Raw genomic sequence first — 19697 nt, 5'->3', positions numbered from 1 at the left:
CTGTCACGGGGGGGGGGACTATTCCCTGACTGGTTTTAAGTGGTTGCTGGCTGTTGCTCTGAAATTGATTGCTAAACCCCAGTGGGATTTACTTACCTGGATGATTGAGCATGCATCAAGACATCTGAACCAAAACCACTTGCGAATGCTTCTGGTGTAGCAGGTTGCCTGTGGTATGTGTGGAACTTGCTAAACGGTTGTGAAACTGTGAAGTGTGAAGCAAACAGACAACAGAAACAGGTTGCCTTCAAAGTAAAAGTTGGGCCTTTTGAAATGTCTTGGGTTTTAGCATTAAGGTTTCCTGTTTGTGTCAGACTTTTTCAAGTTTTAGTACTTCTCAGTGGTTAGTTAGCAAATGTTTGCTGACTAACCAGAGAGTGCATTCATTATGCATGCACTCTCTTCCGTGAAGACTTCAGGCAACTTTGGCATTCTGCTAACAGCCAAATCAGTCACAAGAGTTTGAGAGTTTCTGGTGTAGCACTGTATGTCTTTTGCAAGAAATTTAGCCTAGCAACAGCTGTAACCACTCACCAACCTATCAGGGAATAAACATAGTGACCGGAGGCAGATATCTTCTCTTCACCGTATCTTCCTCTCTCTCATTCAGCATCTACACTGATCCACCCCAGTATACAGCCCCTTACCTATTCTGGACTGAAACCCATCCAATTTGGATTTTGCTCTTTATTTGCTAGGATTTGTTTTCACAGACTCTGGACTCAGTTCAGCTAAGGTTTTCCTCATTGCACCAACATCAAACTGCCGGCCTCTCAAACATTCATTATGCATGCACTCTGCTCCACTCTGCCTAATATCTCATCACTGTTTTACCCTACCTTGTCTTTAATCTAACTATAGTCCCCATAGTACTCCCCATAGTACTCATATAGTACTCATCTAGCCATCTCATGTAGCTGTCTCTGATTTATGAAACACATGCCTTCATATCAAAAAGTATGTACCCTCCATACAGTGATTGTTGACTGCAGCATATTACATTGTTTTCTTTGAACATCAACATTGTGTTGATTGGGTAAATAACTATTGATGGTTCCAGGTATGAATGGTGGTAATTTTTTTTCTTTAAATCCCCAAATTTATTATATGAGGAATAAGTCAATTTAGAAAAAGTAATGAAATAAGAGATTGTGGGGTTTGTAACTGAGTTACATGATTTTAAAATGCCAAATGGTTCAAAATGAACCCTCTGGTGGTTCTAGTGCATAAGGTAAGGGTCAGATTCAAATGTAACAAAATATCTATACAACTCAAAATGAATTGTTGTTTATTTCTCACAAGCTTGTGCTTATAGTAGCCATTATTGAGGTGTGACAGTAAAGGATCGAAGCTGTTTTTCATAACCCTTGTACATATAAAATATAAACTTGCCATATATTTTATAACTTCTCACTGAGTAATAATTTTATTTCAATAGGCACAGTTAGAGGCAGAGGGCCACACTCCTGTACAGCCATCTGAATTCTTCCCTGGTGATGATTGTTCTTCATCTTTGATCATCATCCTCAAGAATGAAGACATTGCTGAGCATATTTGTGAGGTAATGGTTCTATTGGTGTAAAAAATCACAACAAAACTTAAATAAAAGTTATTAAAGACTCAACTTTCTGCTTTTCAGGTCCCACACTTGCTTGAGCTGAAGAAGTCACGGCATGTGCAGTTTGCTGGAATTGATGAACCAGATGATGTTTTGAATCTCACACATCAGGAACTCTTCATGCAGGGTGGTTTTATAATGTTTGACAGAACAGCGCTGGATGCTCTCAGCCTTTGTATGTGCACTTTTATTGGGCACTAGTTTTCTGTGTTTGGAGTATTTTCATTATTATTAATTTAACTAATTGCTTGAACCTTGAATGAATTTGTAGGTAACATGAAAAAGGTGTCTGAAATCTTGCTAGAGCTAAGCAAAATGGGAAAATGGAAATGGATGTTGCATTACAGAGACAGCCGTCGATTAAAGGAAAATGCAAGGTAAGGACCAGCCCACAAAGAATAACTAAATAAAACTTTCCAGTTTGGTATATCTCAGCTGCACAAGATAAATTTCTTTCTTTTTCACTCTTTGTTTGAAATTTAAGATATTATTTATTTATATAGTCCTTCTAAAAAAAGATAAAATGCAATAATGCACCACAAAATGGCATAAAACATGAAATTAATGAAGAAACATGAGAACAAACAAAAATGGGCACATAGAAGTAGTACTAGTAATATAACACAAACCAGTGAACTAATAGAATTACGGACTCTACGAGAGACCTGGGTGTTTGAGGGTTCTGCGCAGTATCTTTGCTATTCCTAGGACTGTACTCTTCTGGACAGAGATCCTGGGTGTTGTTCCTGGAATCTGCTGGAGCAACTTCCCCAGCTTGGGGGTCAATGCACTGAGTTCTCGAATTATTACTGGGACCACTGTTGTGTTCACCTTCTACATCAGGGGTCCGCAACTAAAATAGCAGGAGGTCTACTACAATGGTCTTTGATCATTGGTCAATGGGCTTTGATCATCCAGCAGGGCAAAATGATCAATAAACTGACCTCACAACCCATTTTTCAGTCAGTGGGCTAGTTTCAGTCATTATGCAAAAGTACTGTTTATAAGGTTGGGAAAACCTGCAGTCACCTGAGACAGAAGAAGTCACTTGGATAAATAAAAACACTCTGTCCAGATAAACAGAATCAACTTTTTGGTACAACATTAAGGTGTAACCACCAAAATAAAACCCTCAATATTCAGGAAAATTAAGAACTGCTTTAAACTGTGCAGTAAATATGTTTCACAAACTCAACACAATGCAACTTAAAAAAGACTGGAAGTCAAACAGGCTCTTAACTAGGTCAATCTCGACCACCCTAGGGGGCATGTTCCACTTTGACCTTTTTGATACTTGGCACAGATATTCCTGTATACTATGCCGACCACTTGGTCCCATGTATGCCCTACCTGCTAGCATCTTGCACCTTGCTGTTATGTGCTGGATTTTCTGAAGGGAGTCTTTATACAGCCTGCACATGGGGTTTTACCTGGTGTGGTAGACACCAACCTCTATGGATCTCTATGAGCTTGTTCCAGTGCTGCCATGATTAGTTACTCTGTGCTGTTACTTCTATCTGCTGTTAATACATACATGCAGGGGCCTGTCCTTCCATTATGGTTCTTCTCCTGGCTCCTCTTCTTTCTCAGGTTTGTGCTGCCTGAGGTATTCAACAAGCACACGATTACTTGTGGCTATCTTCCTGATGTACTCATGGATGTTTGTCGTCTCATCCTGGACAGTGGTTCTGACACTCTCTAGCCCTTGTCCTCCTTCCTTTCACTTAGTGTACAGTCTCATTGTGCAACTCTCAATTCATGGTAAGGAGCTTTCTTGTATTGATTCCAGTGACTTCTATTGCCTCCTTTTGCCAGCTTATTATCCCCGCAGGGTATTTGATCACCGGCAGGGCATAGGTGTTAATTGCCTGGCTCTTGTTCATCCCATTCAGCTGACTCCTCAGGACTTGCCTTACTCTCTACAGTATTTGGTGGTTTGAGCCTTCCTAGCGGCCTCTTTGTGGTTCCCATTAGCCTGTGGGATTCCCAGGTACTTGTAGCTGTCCTTGATGTCTGCAATGTTGCTTTCTGGAAGTACAATCCCCTCCGTTCTGACTACCTTCCCTGTCTTTGTTACCATCCAACTATACTTCTTCAGTCCGAATGACATTCCAATGATGTTACTGTAGATCCCAGTGGTATGGATCAGTGAATCGATGTCTCGCTCACTTTTGGCATGCAACTTGATGTCATTCATGTAGAGGAGGTGAATTTTCTTTATTTTTTTGTGCCTAGGTGGTGGTAAGCAGGGGAGGTTGTCTTGATGTTGTCATTGGTGGACTTTTGCCACTTAGACAACGCAATGTGCAGTAGAGTGTGCAGTATTCATGTCAATGACAATGCTTGTATAGGATCCTCAGCCACTTGGTCCCAGTAAGCTTCGTGGTCCCTCTTTATCATCCTGCATACTTCTTCATCCATATCGTCTGGATCATCCAGCAGGGCAAAATGATTCAACAAGGCAAATTGAAATTCTTGGTGACGTCCGTCATCTGTGAGCAGCTTCTAGTTCAGACTTGGGTGACATCCTCTTGGCGTGCTAGAGTTTCAATTGTAGTCGAGTGCAAATGAGGGTAGTGATCAGAGCCACAGTCTGGGCCCCTCATTTCATGGACATCTTGAAGAGATGATGGGAATCTGGCGTTTATTAGTACATAATCCAGCATCACCAAGTCCTTTCCACTAGGATTTCTTCAGATGAGCTGGTGTTTGGTGGGGTGCTGGAAGATGGTATTTCTGATGACCTTATTGTTGGTTGCAGCAAAGGACAGAAGACAAAGTCCATTGTCGTTGATCTCTCCATGGCTGAAACACCCCAGGGTGGCCTCCTATCCCGAGTCGTTCGGCTCCAGTGTGGGAGTTCAGATCACCGGCAATAATGATGAGGTCGGTCTTTGGAGTTGTGTCCAAGACAAGCTGAAGGCAGTTGTAGAATTTATCCGTGGCTGCATCCAAGCCGGTCTCTGTTGGCACGTAGGCAGAGACTATATGCGTTGTGGTCGTTCCATCAATGGTGAGGATGGCAAGGCGTTCTGAGATGGGTTGAAAGGTGAAGACGCTGGTTGAGATTCTGCGGTCAACCATGATGCCAACGTGTGCTTCTCACTTATCTCGCCCAGAATAATAGAATGTCATCAGTTTGTTGGTGGAAGAGGGCTTGACGTTGGTGGTACCTGATCCCGTTAGATGAAGTTCGGACAAGGTGGCAATTTGGATATTGCAGCGCTGGATCTCTTGCACGATGATCTCTGTCTGGCCAATGTTTTGTCTCATCTAGATGTTCAATACGCTGGTGTTGATTGTCACTTGATCTGTGAAATTCTAATGTTACCTTGGCCAGTAGTCCATTTCTCACCAGCATCCTGGGTCCCCAATGCTGGTGCATCGGCTCCCCTGGATGCAGTAGCTTCAACGTGTGACATTGATCGGTTTGGATCCATATGGTTTCATGCCTCATTTCTCCAGTCGCCTGGTTGTGGTCGCTTCAGCAGGCGACTACCCTCCTTTTTTTGCACCCAGGCTTGGGACCGTCCTTGGCGGACTTAGATGCACTAGTTTGCCACAGCCAGTAACAGTTCAAGTTTATGAGTTACTGAGCTTACTATATTCCACAGAGCACTACAGTCGTGAACCATACCAGTTGTTTTGATGGCATGCAAAGGGCCAACAACATATTTGGTTGGGATGCAGAATGAAACTGTGCTTTTCAATTTATTTATTTATTTATTTTTAAATACAAGGAAACTGAGACCATATTTCATCAGACAGAATTTGCTCATTTGTATTTTTTTTTCCTCAACCATTTGCGACATCTGTTTTCATTTGGAGTCTTAACTTCCTGAACATCAAATTTGTTCCTCTCAAATCCAGGTTGAGTGCAGAGTCAAAGGAAAAGAAACACTTTCTGTACTGGGGCCAAGAGGCTGGAATCCTGGAGGTTTTGCCTTACCATGACTGTGACCAGATGTCAAAAGATCAGCCTGATTATCTCACATGTTTGGTCCGCCTGCAGGTTCAGAAAATATCATCTCGCTTCCTTGTTTTTATAACTGGTGAGACATGAATATACTAATACTTATGTTCACTGCGACATTCACAGAGTGCTGTTGCATTATATGCTTGTTGTGAAGTTGTATTCCGGAGAATTTTATAAATATAGTATTCATTAAGATGCTAAAATGGCCTCAAAAAATGTCCAGGTTAAATGGACAGAAGTCCATTTGTAAAGGAATAACGTAGTGTTCTCTTTTTACAGATACAGCAACAGACGGCGCCTTTGAGAGTAATGGGATCTTGGCAATGACTACGGAGTCTTTCTTAACAAAGCCTTTAAGTGAAATGTTTACAGTGTGACCTAAAAAAAAGTTAGCTGGACGAACTGATGTTTTGCCCATTAAAGGATGTACTCATAAACTCACTCAATGTGAAGAGAACCCAGTAATACACCAGTAATTGCTATTTTACATGTATTACATTGTGTTATTCTTCAGTCCCACCAGTTTTTTTCTTCTTTGTTTTTGTATGCAACAATAATTATTGATTTTTTTTTTTCCCACATTGTTCAAATGTAAACCTAGTTCTCATTCAGTTTATGGATAGAGGTGGCAGTAGTGCCAGTATACCAGCAGCTGTGCTGTGTGTTGATTTTGTATCATATTTTTATTGTAAAGTGTATTGTAAACCTGGTTAACAAGTGAGTTTTACATTGTGAATATTTTATCTTTTTCCTCACACTTCTGGCCTTATACATTTGCAGCACAATCAGCATAGTGTTTGTTTGTTGGGAGTATAACAGTTTGTTGATGGCTTCAGGCAAAAAAGTTGACCAGCTGTTGTTATGCTCTGGGGCTTCAGACGAAGCTAAATTAGGCTGTTTTCAAGTGCTATGTTACATATTTATAGTATACACATGTACAGCAGTTTAATGTTATTAGTTAATGCTAAGTAAATTATCTTTAGTTTTGGTTGTATTCTGTACAGCAAACTGACTGAAAATAAAGAGATTTCATCCACAAATCAACTAACATGGTTGATGGTCCTGAGTACCTACGCTACATTAATGTGTTTCCCACAGCAATAAGACCCTTAGCACTGTGCTCATGTTGAGGAAGAGTTTGGCCTCTATTTTCCTGTAAACAGAGTCATCTCAAATGAGCAAATGCACTGTCTGTACTAAACATGAATAAAAAATATTTAGTTTTCTAATGAAAATCAACCATTGAACGAAGTGCTTTAAAATGTTGGTTTCCCATCTCCACCTTATCATTTCAAACTGTTCCATACATAGTGCAATTTCTTCTATTGTGGATTTTCTACTGCCTTGTTTTCTGTTCAGCCTTGTTCCCAAAAATTAAAACTGACATGAGAGAAAACTGGAAGGTTCGGGTTTATTAATATGTTCTTGATTTGGGAATGTAAGAGTACATGGATGGAGGTATGACTGTTAAACTGAGAGAGGGCCAAACCTAAGGGAAGGGTCTTAAAACAGACAGCAGTGACGGCAACCTCAGGTTTCAAATTGTTGAATTAAGCGGATATTAAACATGTTGAACAGATCAATCAAAGACTGCACATTTGGTGAAGCAACAACATCAAATTTGTTGAAATATGATTAATTTGCTTGGCTGCTTATCCAGGTGGAGTTCCACAGGCACTGGAGCCTGTTCCAGCCTGAAATATATCAAAACAATCCACTCATTTTCTCTGTTCTCTCCAGCCTTTCCCAGCTGTTAAAAGGCAAATGGTGCTTTGTCCTATGATGAAACCAGGTGCATGGTATTGGCATGGCAGACCCTCCCCAATTCACTACTGTTCAACAGGTCTCCCAGCAGGGTGGAAACTGGGAAGCCTGACCTGTCTGGATCACCTTTTTGTAGTAAAACACAATGCGCAAGAGTAAATATAATTATATAATGATAACAGCATGATCATATGCAGTGAAAGGACTCACAATTATAGATGCGAAACAGAATATATTAAAGTTCTGGAAAGTTGGTCTCCCTTCATATCCCTCATAGTGTCTTAGACCAAAAACTTTTCAAAAGATAACTTTACACAGTGTGTAAGAGGTTATTTTTTTTACTGCTGCTACTCAATGAGAGAATATTATTTTTCAAAGTTATGTTGTAACCAGATGATTGCATGCTCCTAGGTCAGTTATTGAGCAGTTGAATTTTGTGCTTTAATGTTGTTATGGGAAGCCAAGCTCCCTAAAGCATAATTAAGGAGAACAGTGGCCTGTCAACAATTAACATTATTCAGTCTTGCAGAACTTATAGCCAGTTTTCAAATGATTTCTATTGGTACAGAACATTTGGGATTGACAAGCGATTAACCAGGCCATAAACACAACAGGAAGGTGTTCACAGTAACAAGTCCCAGAGCTGGTTTCCTGTAGCCTTCTTTATCCCCAGAAGTATTTTTCCCCTTATCCCCCTCTGCTGGCTATTTAAAAAAATGAGCTGGGTTCAAGGGACTACTGCATTTGCTTCACTTTTCAGAACCAGAAGTTACATAAATGTAGTCTTGGGAGGTTGAAAAGGGGAGCTTTTTGAAGACATTTCACCTCTCATAGAAGAGGTTATTCAGTTCTATAAACAAAAGTAGAGAGTCTCAGGGTTTTAACCTCTACTCTGTCTGGAAATACTGTCTTGGTAATACACTGCTTTTTTGATGCAATACAGTGTGCAACAGTGTTATCTAATCTGTCACTGGTACTGCTCCAGTGGTGTCCAGTTCACCTACGCATAAACTACAAGATCCTCTTTCACACTTTCAGTCTTTTATAACCTTGACCTTCCATATTTGTCTGATGTTCTCCATAATTGCTCTCCCCCCAATACACTCAGCTCATCTTCAGCTTCTCTTTTGTCTGTTCCATCTACTTGCCTGACTACCATGGGACTTAAAGCCTTTAGTTACTGCCCCAAAACTCTGCATTTCCACCAGATCTCTAGACCATAGTGTAAAGCTGGGCATACACTGTGCGATTTTTTGGCCCATTTTGAGATGATTTTTCAGTCGTGCAACCGTTTTGGGGATCGGGCTGAGTTTTACCTTAATCGTGCGTCGTGCATCGTATGGTATATATGGGGTAACGAGAAGCGATTAACACTTCACGACCAACTCCCGATCAGCAATCGTATGGTCGCAAGAAAATCAAACCTGTTTTAAATCCTGATCGCCCCTCGTGAGGGTATCAATGCAACCTCTCACACTGAGCATGTGCAAACACAGAAATGGAAGTGAAAAAGATGGAGTAGCATGGCAATGCAGTGTGTGAGCTGGACACAAGCGATGGAGGCCAAACTTGTAGAACTTTGGCAAGCTCATCCGAGCCTTTTCGATGTGGCTTCACAAAATTAAAACAATCACAACAACTGTGAAAACACTTGGATGGACATTGCTGCTCAATTGCAGCTGCCTGGTCAATGTTTTTCATTAGCAATTTAGCAAAGTTGATGGTGGTGTGTGTGTGTGTGTGTGTGTGTGTGTGTGTGTGTGTGTGTGTGTGTGTGTGTGTGTGTGTGTGTGTGTGTGAGTGAAAGACAGAGAGGGAGAGAGAGGGAGATCAAAAGACAGATTTTGTGTTATAAGCTTAATGTTATCACTTCACTTAATGGACGCACAGTGTGAGCACTCAGGTCACATCAGAGCATTGGGCCGTATAGTGTGAGACCATGCATCGTGACCTACGAACTTCTAACCCCTGCAATTCAATCATACAGTCTGAGCAGGAGCTGAATAATGCGACTGAAAAAAATCGCACAGTGTATGCCCAGCTTAAGCTATCCAATGAAATGAAGCAAACAATGTCTAGATGCATGCTCAACTATCTAGGTAAGAAAATCCCAAGTAAGGAAGTCATTTGCTCCAGGCAATCCAGGAGTAAAGGACAACTGCTGCTTAAATGAAAACCTTTAGTGATCCCCAATGTCAGGAGCATCCGAACAGATGAGAAACATTTTCTTTAAACACAATGTCTCTGTGCCATTCAAACCCCAAAACGTACTACGGCAAAAAAGTTGCTTCACGTCAAGGATCGGATCCCCCAGAACAGACAAAGTAATATAGTGTACATAGTGAAGAGCCACAGTGAAGTGAACCAAACAACCAAATGGCACAACACAAACCAGCTACCTGAACAGGCCAGGACTTTTTACACCTATAGATCAGTGGCAACTCTTTCTAGGCTGAGATGTACACTGGCAACACTGGTCTTGAGTGGGGAGACAAGCAGGCCATTCATGTAAAAAGGGAGTGACTACAGGAACAGATCAGAGGTACAATTTTTCACGATCTTACACCCTTTCTCCGACTCTCTGTGAATGGTACTCAAGGCCATTGATCAGTGGTGATAACCATTTGCATATAAATGATCATCAAACTGACCTCACAACCATCATTAATCACTGGAGCTAGTTTCAGTCATTATGCAAATGTAATATTAAAAGGTTTGGGAAATCTGCAGTCAGCTGAGACTTAAGACGTTCCTTGGAGGAGTGACAAAGCGTTTCTCCCTCTGAAAACACAAAGTCGAGGTGAAGAGAATCAACTTTCTGGAATCCAATCAAATAACCATTCACAAAGGTAGGTAAGTGACTCTCAGGACAGGACAGTCAAGGGCTAAATACCGAAGACTCTCCAACGGTTAAGAAGAAGCTTCTTGAATAAAATGGCGAAACGTCTTTGAGAAGCTAGAGAAGTCCAGTTGACTTATTTCCAGCATTCAAGACTTCTGGATTGACTGAGAACCTCCACAGACACATTTGACATTTCCAGCATTCGCCACAACTAATAAGCTTCACCATCACCAAATCTACAACCAGTTTTGAGACCCGATAGAATTTGGGACTTTGGATTAAACAGCCATCTACAGCACCATTTTCACAGAACCAAGAAATATTTTTTTTCAAGAATGATCCTTAAGGGATCCAATAACTTAGGAGAATCATTGTAGAGGTGCACTGAAGCTTTTCTGGTGGGCACATGGTGACCAGACACATTGACACTGGCTTTCCTTTGATGTGACTGTCAGTTTGTTATACGAGTCTGGAAATATATGGACATGAAGTGAAATTCGACTGGTTAATAAAGGTCTACAGCTGCAAGGCGGTGATCATTTTTAATAATCCAGCACCACCCAGTGTGGGGAATTAAACCTGCAGGCAAACCACGCTCTATTTCTCACACAAACTCATGTGGTAAAGTTTACGCTAGCTTTCCAAATTTAAGAGTCACCTAGAATTAGCTTTAGTCTGATAAAACGAATTTTAAAAAGCCACCCTGCCAATTTGGATTTTTTTCTCAGACACTGGGTATATTTTTCTTGAAATATTCTACTTTTTACTTGGGCCGGAAGTGAGAAACAGTTACTTCGGCGTCACTCGGCGGTGAGAAGCTAAAAGCGAAACCGACTGCTGGCGTGCCCTGAAAGTTGTGAATGTTCCTGCAGCGTCAAAAAACGCGCATAGCTCAGTTTAGTTGAGTCATGACTCTAATTTAAAGCCACGTTTCATCTACGGTATCCAGTTTACATTCACTAGCTAAACTAGTGACCAGCCCCAGCCTGAGTAAAATGTAGCTTCCTGTAAAACCCACAGAGCTCCTGCGCCTGTGCAGACAGTCGACGATCCGCTCGAACTCCGCAGAGCCGTGTAGGCGGAGGCTCACTGGCGCGCATGCGCGGACTAGATTCCGGGGATGGGTCTATCGATGGAAACAAGATGGCGACTCTGGCAAAAGCGCCAATATATTTACTGAAGTAGATGTCCATATTTAACCGTGGTAGTGGGTTTTCCCAAGCCCTTCGGGGCATTCCGCGAAACATGACGAGCGGGAGCATGTTTTCCAAGAGGAATTGACCGGGGTTAATATCGTAACAAAGTCAGCGAGATGTGCGAGAGCTATGCCCGCTCGCTGCTGCGTGTCTCGGTGGCGCAGATCTGCCAGGCTCTGGGCTGGGATGCGGTTCAGCTCACTGCGTGTGATCTGCTGTCCGATGTGCTGCATCGGTACATCCAGCAGTTGGCTCGGGTCTGTCATCGATACTCTGAGTTGTGTAAGTGCTTGGTTTGGTTCTCTTATTACTTTTTTAGCCTGTAAACTCAAAGTAGTCGATCACGTTGTTGTTAACTGACTCTGCAGCTGGCGCCCCCTAGCAAGCAGTTAATATGTCAGAAAGTACAGTAGGAACACAGCAAAGCGACTTCCCCTGTATTGTTATTATTGGGGCTATGCTGCTTTGCATCTGTTTTCAGTGTTAAAAGTAGCCGATCTCACGAGTATTGGTTACTTAATTGCTGTATAATCTATAAAATAACGTCGCGTGCCGGCTGTAAACCTGTTGAGCATCACTTCTTGCTGCAGGAAGAGTGTGTGCAGAGTGAGTGCTGTGGTTTAATGACAACATTTTTGATCCATTTCAGATGGAAGAACAGATCCAGTCCTGGACGATGTCAGCCAGGCTTTCAGACTGCTAGGAGTGAGTCTGAGTGAACTGGAGGACTATGTCAACAACCTAGAGCCTGTGCCCTTCAGCCACCAAACACCGCTCTACCCTGTTAGCAAAAACAATGTCCTGCAGTTTCCCCAACCTGGAGTTCGAGATGCAGAGGAAAGGAAGGATTACATTCCAGAGTATATGCCACCTCTGGTCTCCTTACAAGAAGGTCAGTATAATATCTTATATAGTATTAGCTATGTGACCATTACTTTTTAGTGTGCACAGGCTGAAAGTTGATAGCAAAGTGGAATCAAGTCCTCTCTAAATCCTATGCAAATAATATAGCATTATAATTAAGTTTATTGCAGGGTTGTTACATTAGACTGTGATGTAACACAGCAGATTCGTAAAATAATCTTTTACGAATCATCTTTTTACTTTGTAGACATTTTATTGTGTTGTAAATTTTATTTTAAGTTGCTAAAAATAAGTGTAAATGCATCAATTCACACAAAGTGAAATACTTTTTTAAATACCCAAATATATTCAAAGTCAAAGGTTCAAACTAAAATCACATGTTTATGTTGTAAATGTCATGTTGTGATTGTCAAAGTTCTTAGTTCTGTTTTTTATTTCCTTTACTCTAGAAGAAGAGGAGGAAGAGGTCCCCCCTGATATGGGTACTTCAGCTGAAGCTATGCAGGTGGCACTGGAAGAGGATGAGGAGGAAATAGATGAAGATGAAACGGTCAACGATGAAAATCATCCACTAAAGAGGCACCTGGATAGTCCTGATGCAGCTATGGGCATGATGCCTACCTCCAAGAGGCCTCGGATGTACCCTGGCCTCAGCCCAGAGTGGGGTCTTGAGCCCAGGGAGCCTCTTACGTCTCTCAACCCTCAACGTGTTAGTCCAGGCATTCTACCTTCTCATGACAGCCTGGACCCCCTGTCACCTGAAATGCCATCTGGTACCCTGCCTTCTTTTAGACCTCAGCCCGTAATACCAAAACACTCTGATCAGAAGGCCCTCACTGCTCCAGCAAGAAAGCCTAAGGTGTCTTCCCCTGGCAGACAAAGGACTAAGTCCCCTAAAGGGGTTATTCCTGTTCCGGTGGTTGGCAGTCCCATAAATTCACCAAAACCATCTAAGGAAAAGAAAAAGTCTCCAGGCAAGACAAAGAGTCCTAAAAGTCCCAAGAGCCCTAAAATGGCCTCAGCTAAAGCCCCCCAACCTCAGAGCAAACCAGATGTCATGCAAAAGTTACCGTTGTCCACACCGAGTGAGAGCATGGGCAAAGACAATATTCATTTGCGTCAGAACATAGAAGAAAGGGAGCTAACTGTGGGCCCTTTCAAGAAATTAGAGCCAGATAATAGAGCAATTGAGGATTCTATTGACGCTGTGATAGCTAGAGCATGTGCTGAACGGAAACCCGATCCATTCGCGTTCTCCTCGGGCTCTGATTCGGATAGCAATGGATTCTCCAGTCCCAGGAGACTGACTATTATGGAGCCGTCTACACCTAAAGGCCCAATTGGTGCCGGCATCTTGTTAAAAGACACGTCAACACCACTTCACCCTCTGCCACACATAGGCCTGGGGAATTGGACGATGGATGATTCAATCAACGAGGTGATTCGAAAGGCCAACCAGGGGGGGCCATCTGCCCCCACTGCACCCCAACCGGCAGCAGATTACGTGTCATCCGGATCGGCTTCACCACCTACCCCTGAACCACTCCTCAAGGTGTTTGAGGAGAAAAATAAGATTGTGTCATCAGTAGATGTCAAGAAGAAGCTAAAGAAGGAGCTTAAAACTAAGATGAAGAAGAAGGAGAAAGACAAGCCGAAAGATAAAGACAGGGAAAAAGATAAGAGTAAGCTAAAAGAGAAGAATAAGGACAAGAACAGGGATAAAAACAAGGAGTTTTCTAAAGATGGGAAGATGCCCTGGAAGGAGTTTGGGGTAAAGGACGAGGAACTTTTTGTTCCACGAGACTTCCCCCTGGCTGAGGGCTCAATCAAGATGAAGTCAAGAGATGGGGACAGCTCTAAAAAGGAGAAGGAGAAACATAAAGACAAAAAGAAGGATAAAGAAAAAAGTAAAAAGGACAAGGATAAGAAAGACAAGGGGAAAGATAAGAGCAAGGACGACAAGCAGAAACAATCTACATTATCCCCCTTTGGTCTGGGTGATGTCCCGCCACTGTTTAGCCCGCATACCTGTCTGCGCGTGCCCTCAATGCTGCCTCCTTTGGCCCCAATCCTCCAGGAGAAGGAAATAAAAACCAAGGAGAAGGACAAAAAGAAAGACAAGAAAGAGAAGAAGAAAAAGAAGGACAAGGAGAAAGACAAGGAGCGGGAAAAGGCCAAAGAAAAAGAAAGGGAAAAAGAGGATAAGAGGAAGGAAAAGGAGAGGGAAAAGGAGAAACGAGAAAAGGAAAAAGAGAAAGAAAAGGAGAGAATTCGACTGGAAAAGGTCAGTTTGTATTTACGTCTAGCATACCTTTTGTTTATTGTTTTTTGTTTTTTCTGTATGTTGGCGCCACAAATATTTATATTATCCTTTGTGTCTCTTTAGGTCAAAATAGACACTCCAGCACCTTTACCGTCTCCGGTCATTCCCAGACTGACGCTCAGGGTGGGAGCAGGTCAAGACAAAATGTAAGTACTGATTAAAGCTTTCTAGTGATACCTCTGATAATGTGTTTTTATGTCACACAAAGAGTCTTTACAGTTGACGGCCGGTGTTCATGGGGGTTAGGGTCCACAACTGCCCGTCAATAGCTGAAATCCTTTCTAAAAACGTTTATAACTGCCAATTTTATTAGTTAAAACACCAAGTATACCTTAAACTATCATCCTAAAACACTTTAATATCATTTCAAAGTCATCTTACAACAAGTCTTTTATGAAGGTCTCAGGCATTTTGCAGCCGCTTCCGTGTCTGGCGATGCAGATTTCCCCATGCAGAGAAATATACTCTTCTTTTTTTTTCATTCATAAAAAATGTATTTAGTCACGAAAATAACTGAATAATAATAATAATAAATGAGAAATATTTTAAATATGCTCTACAGAAAAAATCCACGAATAAGTAAATTCTCTGGGAATATTTGGGAGTTACTTTCCGCAAAACAATCTGTGCAAACTGAACCGCGGATAGGCGTGTGTTGACTGTACTTCTTGACCTATGAAATCTTACTTTTTCTGGCCTCAGTGCTTTTTGGTACTGTCTGAAAGGTATCTGTTAAAGATCTATTCATGTTTATTGTCCATTGTCTTATTTTTGATTATATAAATTCTGTTTGATGAAGTTTTATCAGCTGGGTGGGTGGGCTGCTGTGCTCACAGCTGCAGCTGTTTACCTTTGATGATCACATTGAGTTCATTAATTTAGTTCTACCTTAAAGAAGACTCTTACAAAAAGAGACAGTATGAACAGAAGACATCTCTAACTTGTAACTCTCTATCAACAGTGTCATCAGCAAAGTGGTTCCAAATTCAGAGCCCAGCACGCCAGCACCCAAGACCCCTGCTACCAAGTCAGGACCTGGCAATCGCCCTCGGACACCGCCGCCACCACCAATGCTGCCGCCAGTCATACCCACGCTGCCGCCAGCTCCCTCGCCCCTTCCACCTGCTCCACCCCCATCATCGTCTTTAATTTCCCCGCCCCCTATTCTCCCTCCTGCCGCCTCCGTCAAAACACCGGTCCGCAGCGTGGTAACTGAGACCGTCAGTACTTACGTGGTAAGTGCCCAGGATAAAAATATTTGTGCATTTAAAAGCTTTAGCTTCACCAGTCTTTGTTTAGTGTCCATGACATGCACATTAACAAGAACAGTCTGAAATTACATACCTGAATATCAGGCTGCAAAATCTATATATGAATTGAATCCCTGGATCCAGCTCATGAAAGTTTCTTAAGAGTATAAAGATGTTGCTCCTGTTTTGGTTTTTGGTTTTTCAGTTTGATCTTGAAATATTAAAGAGGGTTTTAAAAATATTTTATGGACTCCACAAGCTCTAAAAGCTCTTCTAATGTTACCCAAGCACCATCTGTTGTTTTCATGAATCTGTCTTTTTGATGAACCCCACTAACCAGACACACATCCTCCTTGGCAAAGGTAGTTACACTCAAGATAAAACAGACTGTTGGGTTATTCAGCGTTTTGGGGGGATTTTTTTCATTATCTGTTTGTGTCATAGCTATATTTTTTTTCATTTGATTGCCTTTGACATGTCACTAAAGTTTTCTCCTGTGTGTAACAATCAAGATTCGAGATGAGTGGGGAAACCAGATCTGGATTTGCCCTGGATGTAACAAACCTGATGATGGCAGTCCCATGATAGGATGTGATGGCTGTGACGACTGGTATCACTGGTAAGAGCTTTACAACCCTGTATTTTCATCACAAGGATGGGTGCTTGTACTAATTCTTAATCTGCTCTTCCACTTCTGGGTTCTTATTTGCATTTTTAATGCATTTATATGTAATTCACTCTTGTCACTTTGGTTAATCTGGGGAAATGTGGTTTCTGGGCGTCTGTAATGGGACCTTTTGATAAAAAAATATCAGCACAGCCCCATTAAAAATCTGTCAAATACTGTGTATGATTTACAGCAGCTGATTAAAGGTATTTGAATGAGTGAGACATAGTTAGTGTGTTTGGGATCGTAAAAAACAGAAAAAGTTGTTGCTGCTGTTGAATCATTCGTCCTGCTGCTAACATTCCTCAGAGGTTATGATCCATGTTGACACGATAGCATAACACAGTTGCCTCAGATTTGTCTCCCAACAGATTTATCTCCCCACCACATCCCAACGGTGCTCTAATAGATTTAGATCTGGTGTCTGTGGAGGTCATTTGAGTATAGTGAACTCACTGTCATATTCAAGAAACCAGTTTGAGATGATTTGAGCTTTGTGACATGACACGTTATCCTGCTGGAAGCTAAAAGCCATCTGGCCATTCTCCTCAGATCTCGAGCACCAGAGAACTCCCACTCATATTTTCTTCCTTTTTTTTGGACCACTCTCTGTAAACCCTAGAGATGCTTGTGTAGGAAAATCCCAGTAGATCTACATTTTCTGAAATACTCAGACCAGCTCATCAGTCACCAAAAAACACGCCACATTCAAAGCCACTAAAATCAGCATTCGGGTGCTCCATTTGAACTTCAGCAGGTCATCTTAACAATGTCTACATGCCTTAATGCAATGAGTCGCAGCTACCTGATTGGCCGATTAGAAATTTGTGTTAATGAGTAGTTGAATAGGTGTACTTAACAAAGTGGCCAATGCATATGTAATTAATGGGCCTGGGTCCACATTACAGTAGGGGGGGAAGTTGTTTCTGTGTTTGTATCATCTGTTTTTGATTTGTGAAAATCCGGGAAATTGTGCTAAATGCTAACGGTGCATTTATAATCATACAAAATAACAGAAGCACTGTATCTTTCATGTCAACTGATAATTTGAGATCAATTTTTTTCAGACATATGAAACACATAATCAGTCTGAATGTGTTTGTCAGTGAGCTGCTGATTTTTTTTGTAATTTAAATGCATCTTTTATTATCAAAAAGTACAACAATGACTGAATGACCTGATTTCCAGTAATGAATGGCATCCCCTCACATCTCCTTGGGAAGTCTGTAGGTGGTTGAATTTATTAAATGCCAGCAACCTGACAGGATGAGGCCTAAATAAACAATATGTGTGTTCCTTTTAATTTGACATCAGTGTCAAACATAATGTCTTCTAACCAAATGGGGCTAAAGCCTCATAGGAATATGACTGCATTCTCACAATTTCCTCACTAACCTCAACTCTCTTCTTCTGTTATGTCCTCAGGCCTTGTGTCGGGGTCGTCACAGCGCCCCCTGAGGACCAGCAGTGGTTCTGCGTTAAATGTTCCAGCAAGAAGAAAGATAAAAAACACAAGAAAAGGAAACACAAACCGCATTGAGACTATGCAAAAGCACATTTTGGACTGTTTTGGACTAAAGCCATCAATGAACACTCATGGCACTGCTGTAAAATTTAAAAAAAAAAAGATAAAGAAAGCTAAAATTATGGCTGATGCAAACTTCTGAGGATTTTTTTAAAGATGTCAGCCACGATTCATTGTGAGTTGGTAAGAGGATAAAAAAAAAAGGATTTAACCAGCACATAATCAGCCTTAGTTCTCATGTGGTCCCCCCTTTTTTTTGCCTATAAATTGTTTATTTGTTGCTTTTGGTTGTCCAATCTTGGAGATCTTGTCTGTGTAAGGAGACCATGGCAGTTTCTGTCAAATCAGAGTTAAAATTTCTCAACAAAGTGGAAGAAAGAAGAACAGCTGTCGTCTTTTTTTCTGTTTTCCCTCATGTTGCCAAGAAATGGCATGACCTTTGTGTCAAGCCTTTCTCCCAATTTTCTGCAGTATCACTGAAATGTCATGTATATAAATGATTGCATCAGGCATGTATAAATGTGTAAATACCAACTTCCAAGCCAAGTGCATTTTGTTCTTAGGATTATTGACTCAAAAATCCATTTTCAGATATTGCTTTTTAAATCTACTGATTTTTCTGTAATTTCTGTACATTTTTTTAAATTTAAAGTTTGTATTTTTATTTTTTCCCCCCTTTTTCCCTTCATATGGAGTAGTCCTGGAGTTATACTGTAGCTGTGCTTGTAATGTAATTAATTTCACTGAGATTTGAATATTAAAGATGAATGGTCTGTGTACTCACAGACTTTAACATGTCAATCTCATTACCATCAAAACTTTACCCAACTCACCTGTCCAACCCATCCATGCATCCTTGATTTTTTTTTTTTTTTTTTTTTCAACAAGTGCACGCTTTCAATTGTTTTGGGGTTGTTTTTTTGCATTGGCTTTATAAGAAATAGATTGGAAATATTTTATCAAACCCAGTTTCGTATGTTGAATTTTGTCCGTGTTAATTCACTAATCCAGGATCCTCCCTTGCAGCTGTGTTACTGTTACCGTTACTCTGAACACTGAAGGTCACCTGAGCGATTTTGTGTGGATTGTGAGGAACTGACTTCTCAGTTTGTCTGCTACAAATGGGGATATTTGTAGACTTGCTGCCTTTCCTCGAATGACCACATGGTGTCAATCTTCATGCACAGAAACCGGCGCTCTGCTCATAAGGCGTGGACGACGAGACAGCCTCGTGCAAACCGTGTTCCACCAAATCATAAATGTAAAAATGCTATAACTGCTCTCTTAGGTAATGCATTTGGGATCTTCTCAAACATGCCTTGAAAGGAAATCGTCTCTAAAAGCACTGTCCCTTGTAAGACACCCTATAAATGACAGTAACATTTACAGCCATTCAGAAGCTATTAAGGTGGGTTTCTGTAGAGGGGGGGCAGGTAGTAAAACATCCTTTGCAGAATTATCATTGGATGGTAATTTTAGAACGTGGGCTCTGCTTGTCTTGTGTCACTTTTTCCATTTCCATCCTTTGAAATTAAACGTTGCAATGAAGCCTCTGAAGGAGGAGGAAACATATGTAGCAGAAGCATATTACCAGTCATCAATGACTTTATATACTGAGATGTGAAACATCTTCATATGTATCTGCTGTAATGTGCTTCTGCATCATATATTT

At 41.3% G+C, this 19697-nt stretch overlaps 2 protein-coding genes across 3 annotated transcripts in view; both read left to right on the top strand.

Annotated features, from left to right (window-relative positions):
* tasor2 (transcription activation suppressor family member 2) overlaps nucleotides 1–6990 on the top strand; it is a 29593-nt gene extending 22603 nt beyond the window's left edge. For both annotated transcript variants that reach the window (XM_040026074.1, XM_040026073.1), the window contains 5 exons: nucleotides 1439–1561; nucleotides 1640–1793; nucleotides 1890–1995; nucleotides 5489–5670; nucleotides 5874–6990. The gene's annotated coding sequence lies outside the window, so the exon portion shown is untranslated. The remainder of the gene's footprint in view (nucleotides 1–1438; nucleotides 1562–1639; nucleotides 1794–1889; nucleotides 1996–5488; nucleotides 5671–5873) is intronic.
* A 4312-nt stretch (nucleotides 6991–11302) lies between these two features.
* On the top strand, nucleotides 11303–18820 carry taf3 (TAF3 RNA polymerase II, TATA box binding protein (TBP)-associated facto). Its single transcript, XM_040026075.1, has 7 exons — nucleotides 11303–11678; nucleotides 12046–12288; nucleotides 12710–14544; nucleotides 14647–14729; nucleotides 15545–15818; nucleotides 16346–16452; nucleotides 17926–18820. Exons 1-7 carry the CDS (start codon nucleotides 11513–11515, stop codon nucleotides 18038–18040), a joined length of 2823 nt encoding a protein of 940 aa, XP_039882009.1. The 5' UTR covers nucleotides 11303–11512; the 3' UTR covers nucleotides 18041–18820.
* Nucleotides 18821–19697: the final 877 nt, after the last annotated feature.

The sequence above is a fragment of the Simochromis diagramma genome, unplaced genomic scaffold, assembly GCF_900408965.1.
Source record: "Simochromis diagramma unplaced genomic scaffold, fSimDia1.1 OVJJ01000293.1, whole genome shotgun sequence".
Lineage (NCBI taxonomy): Eukaryota > Metazoa > Chordata > Actinopteri > Cichliformes > Cichlidae > Simochromis > Simochromis diagramma.
The sequence above is the reverse complement of the archived record's forward strand: the minus strand, read 5'-3'. Positions and strand labels throughout refer to the sequence as shown.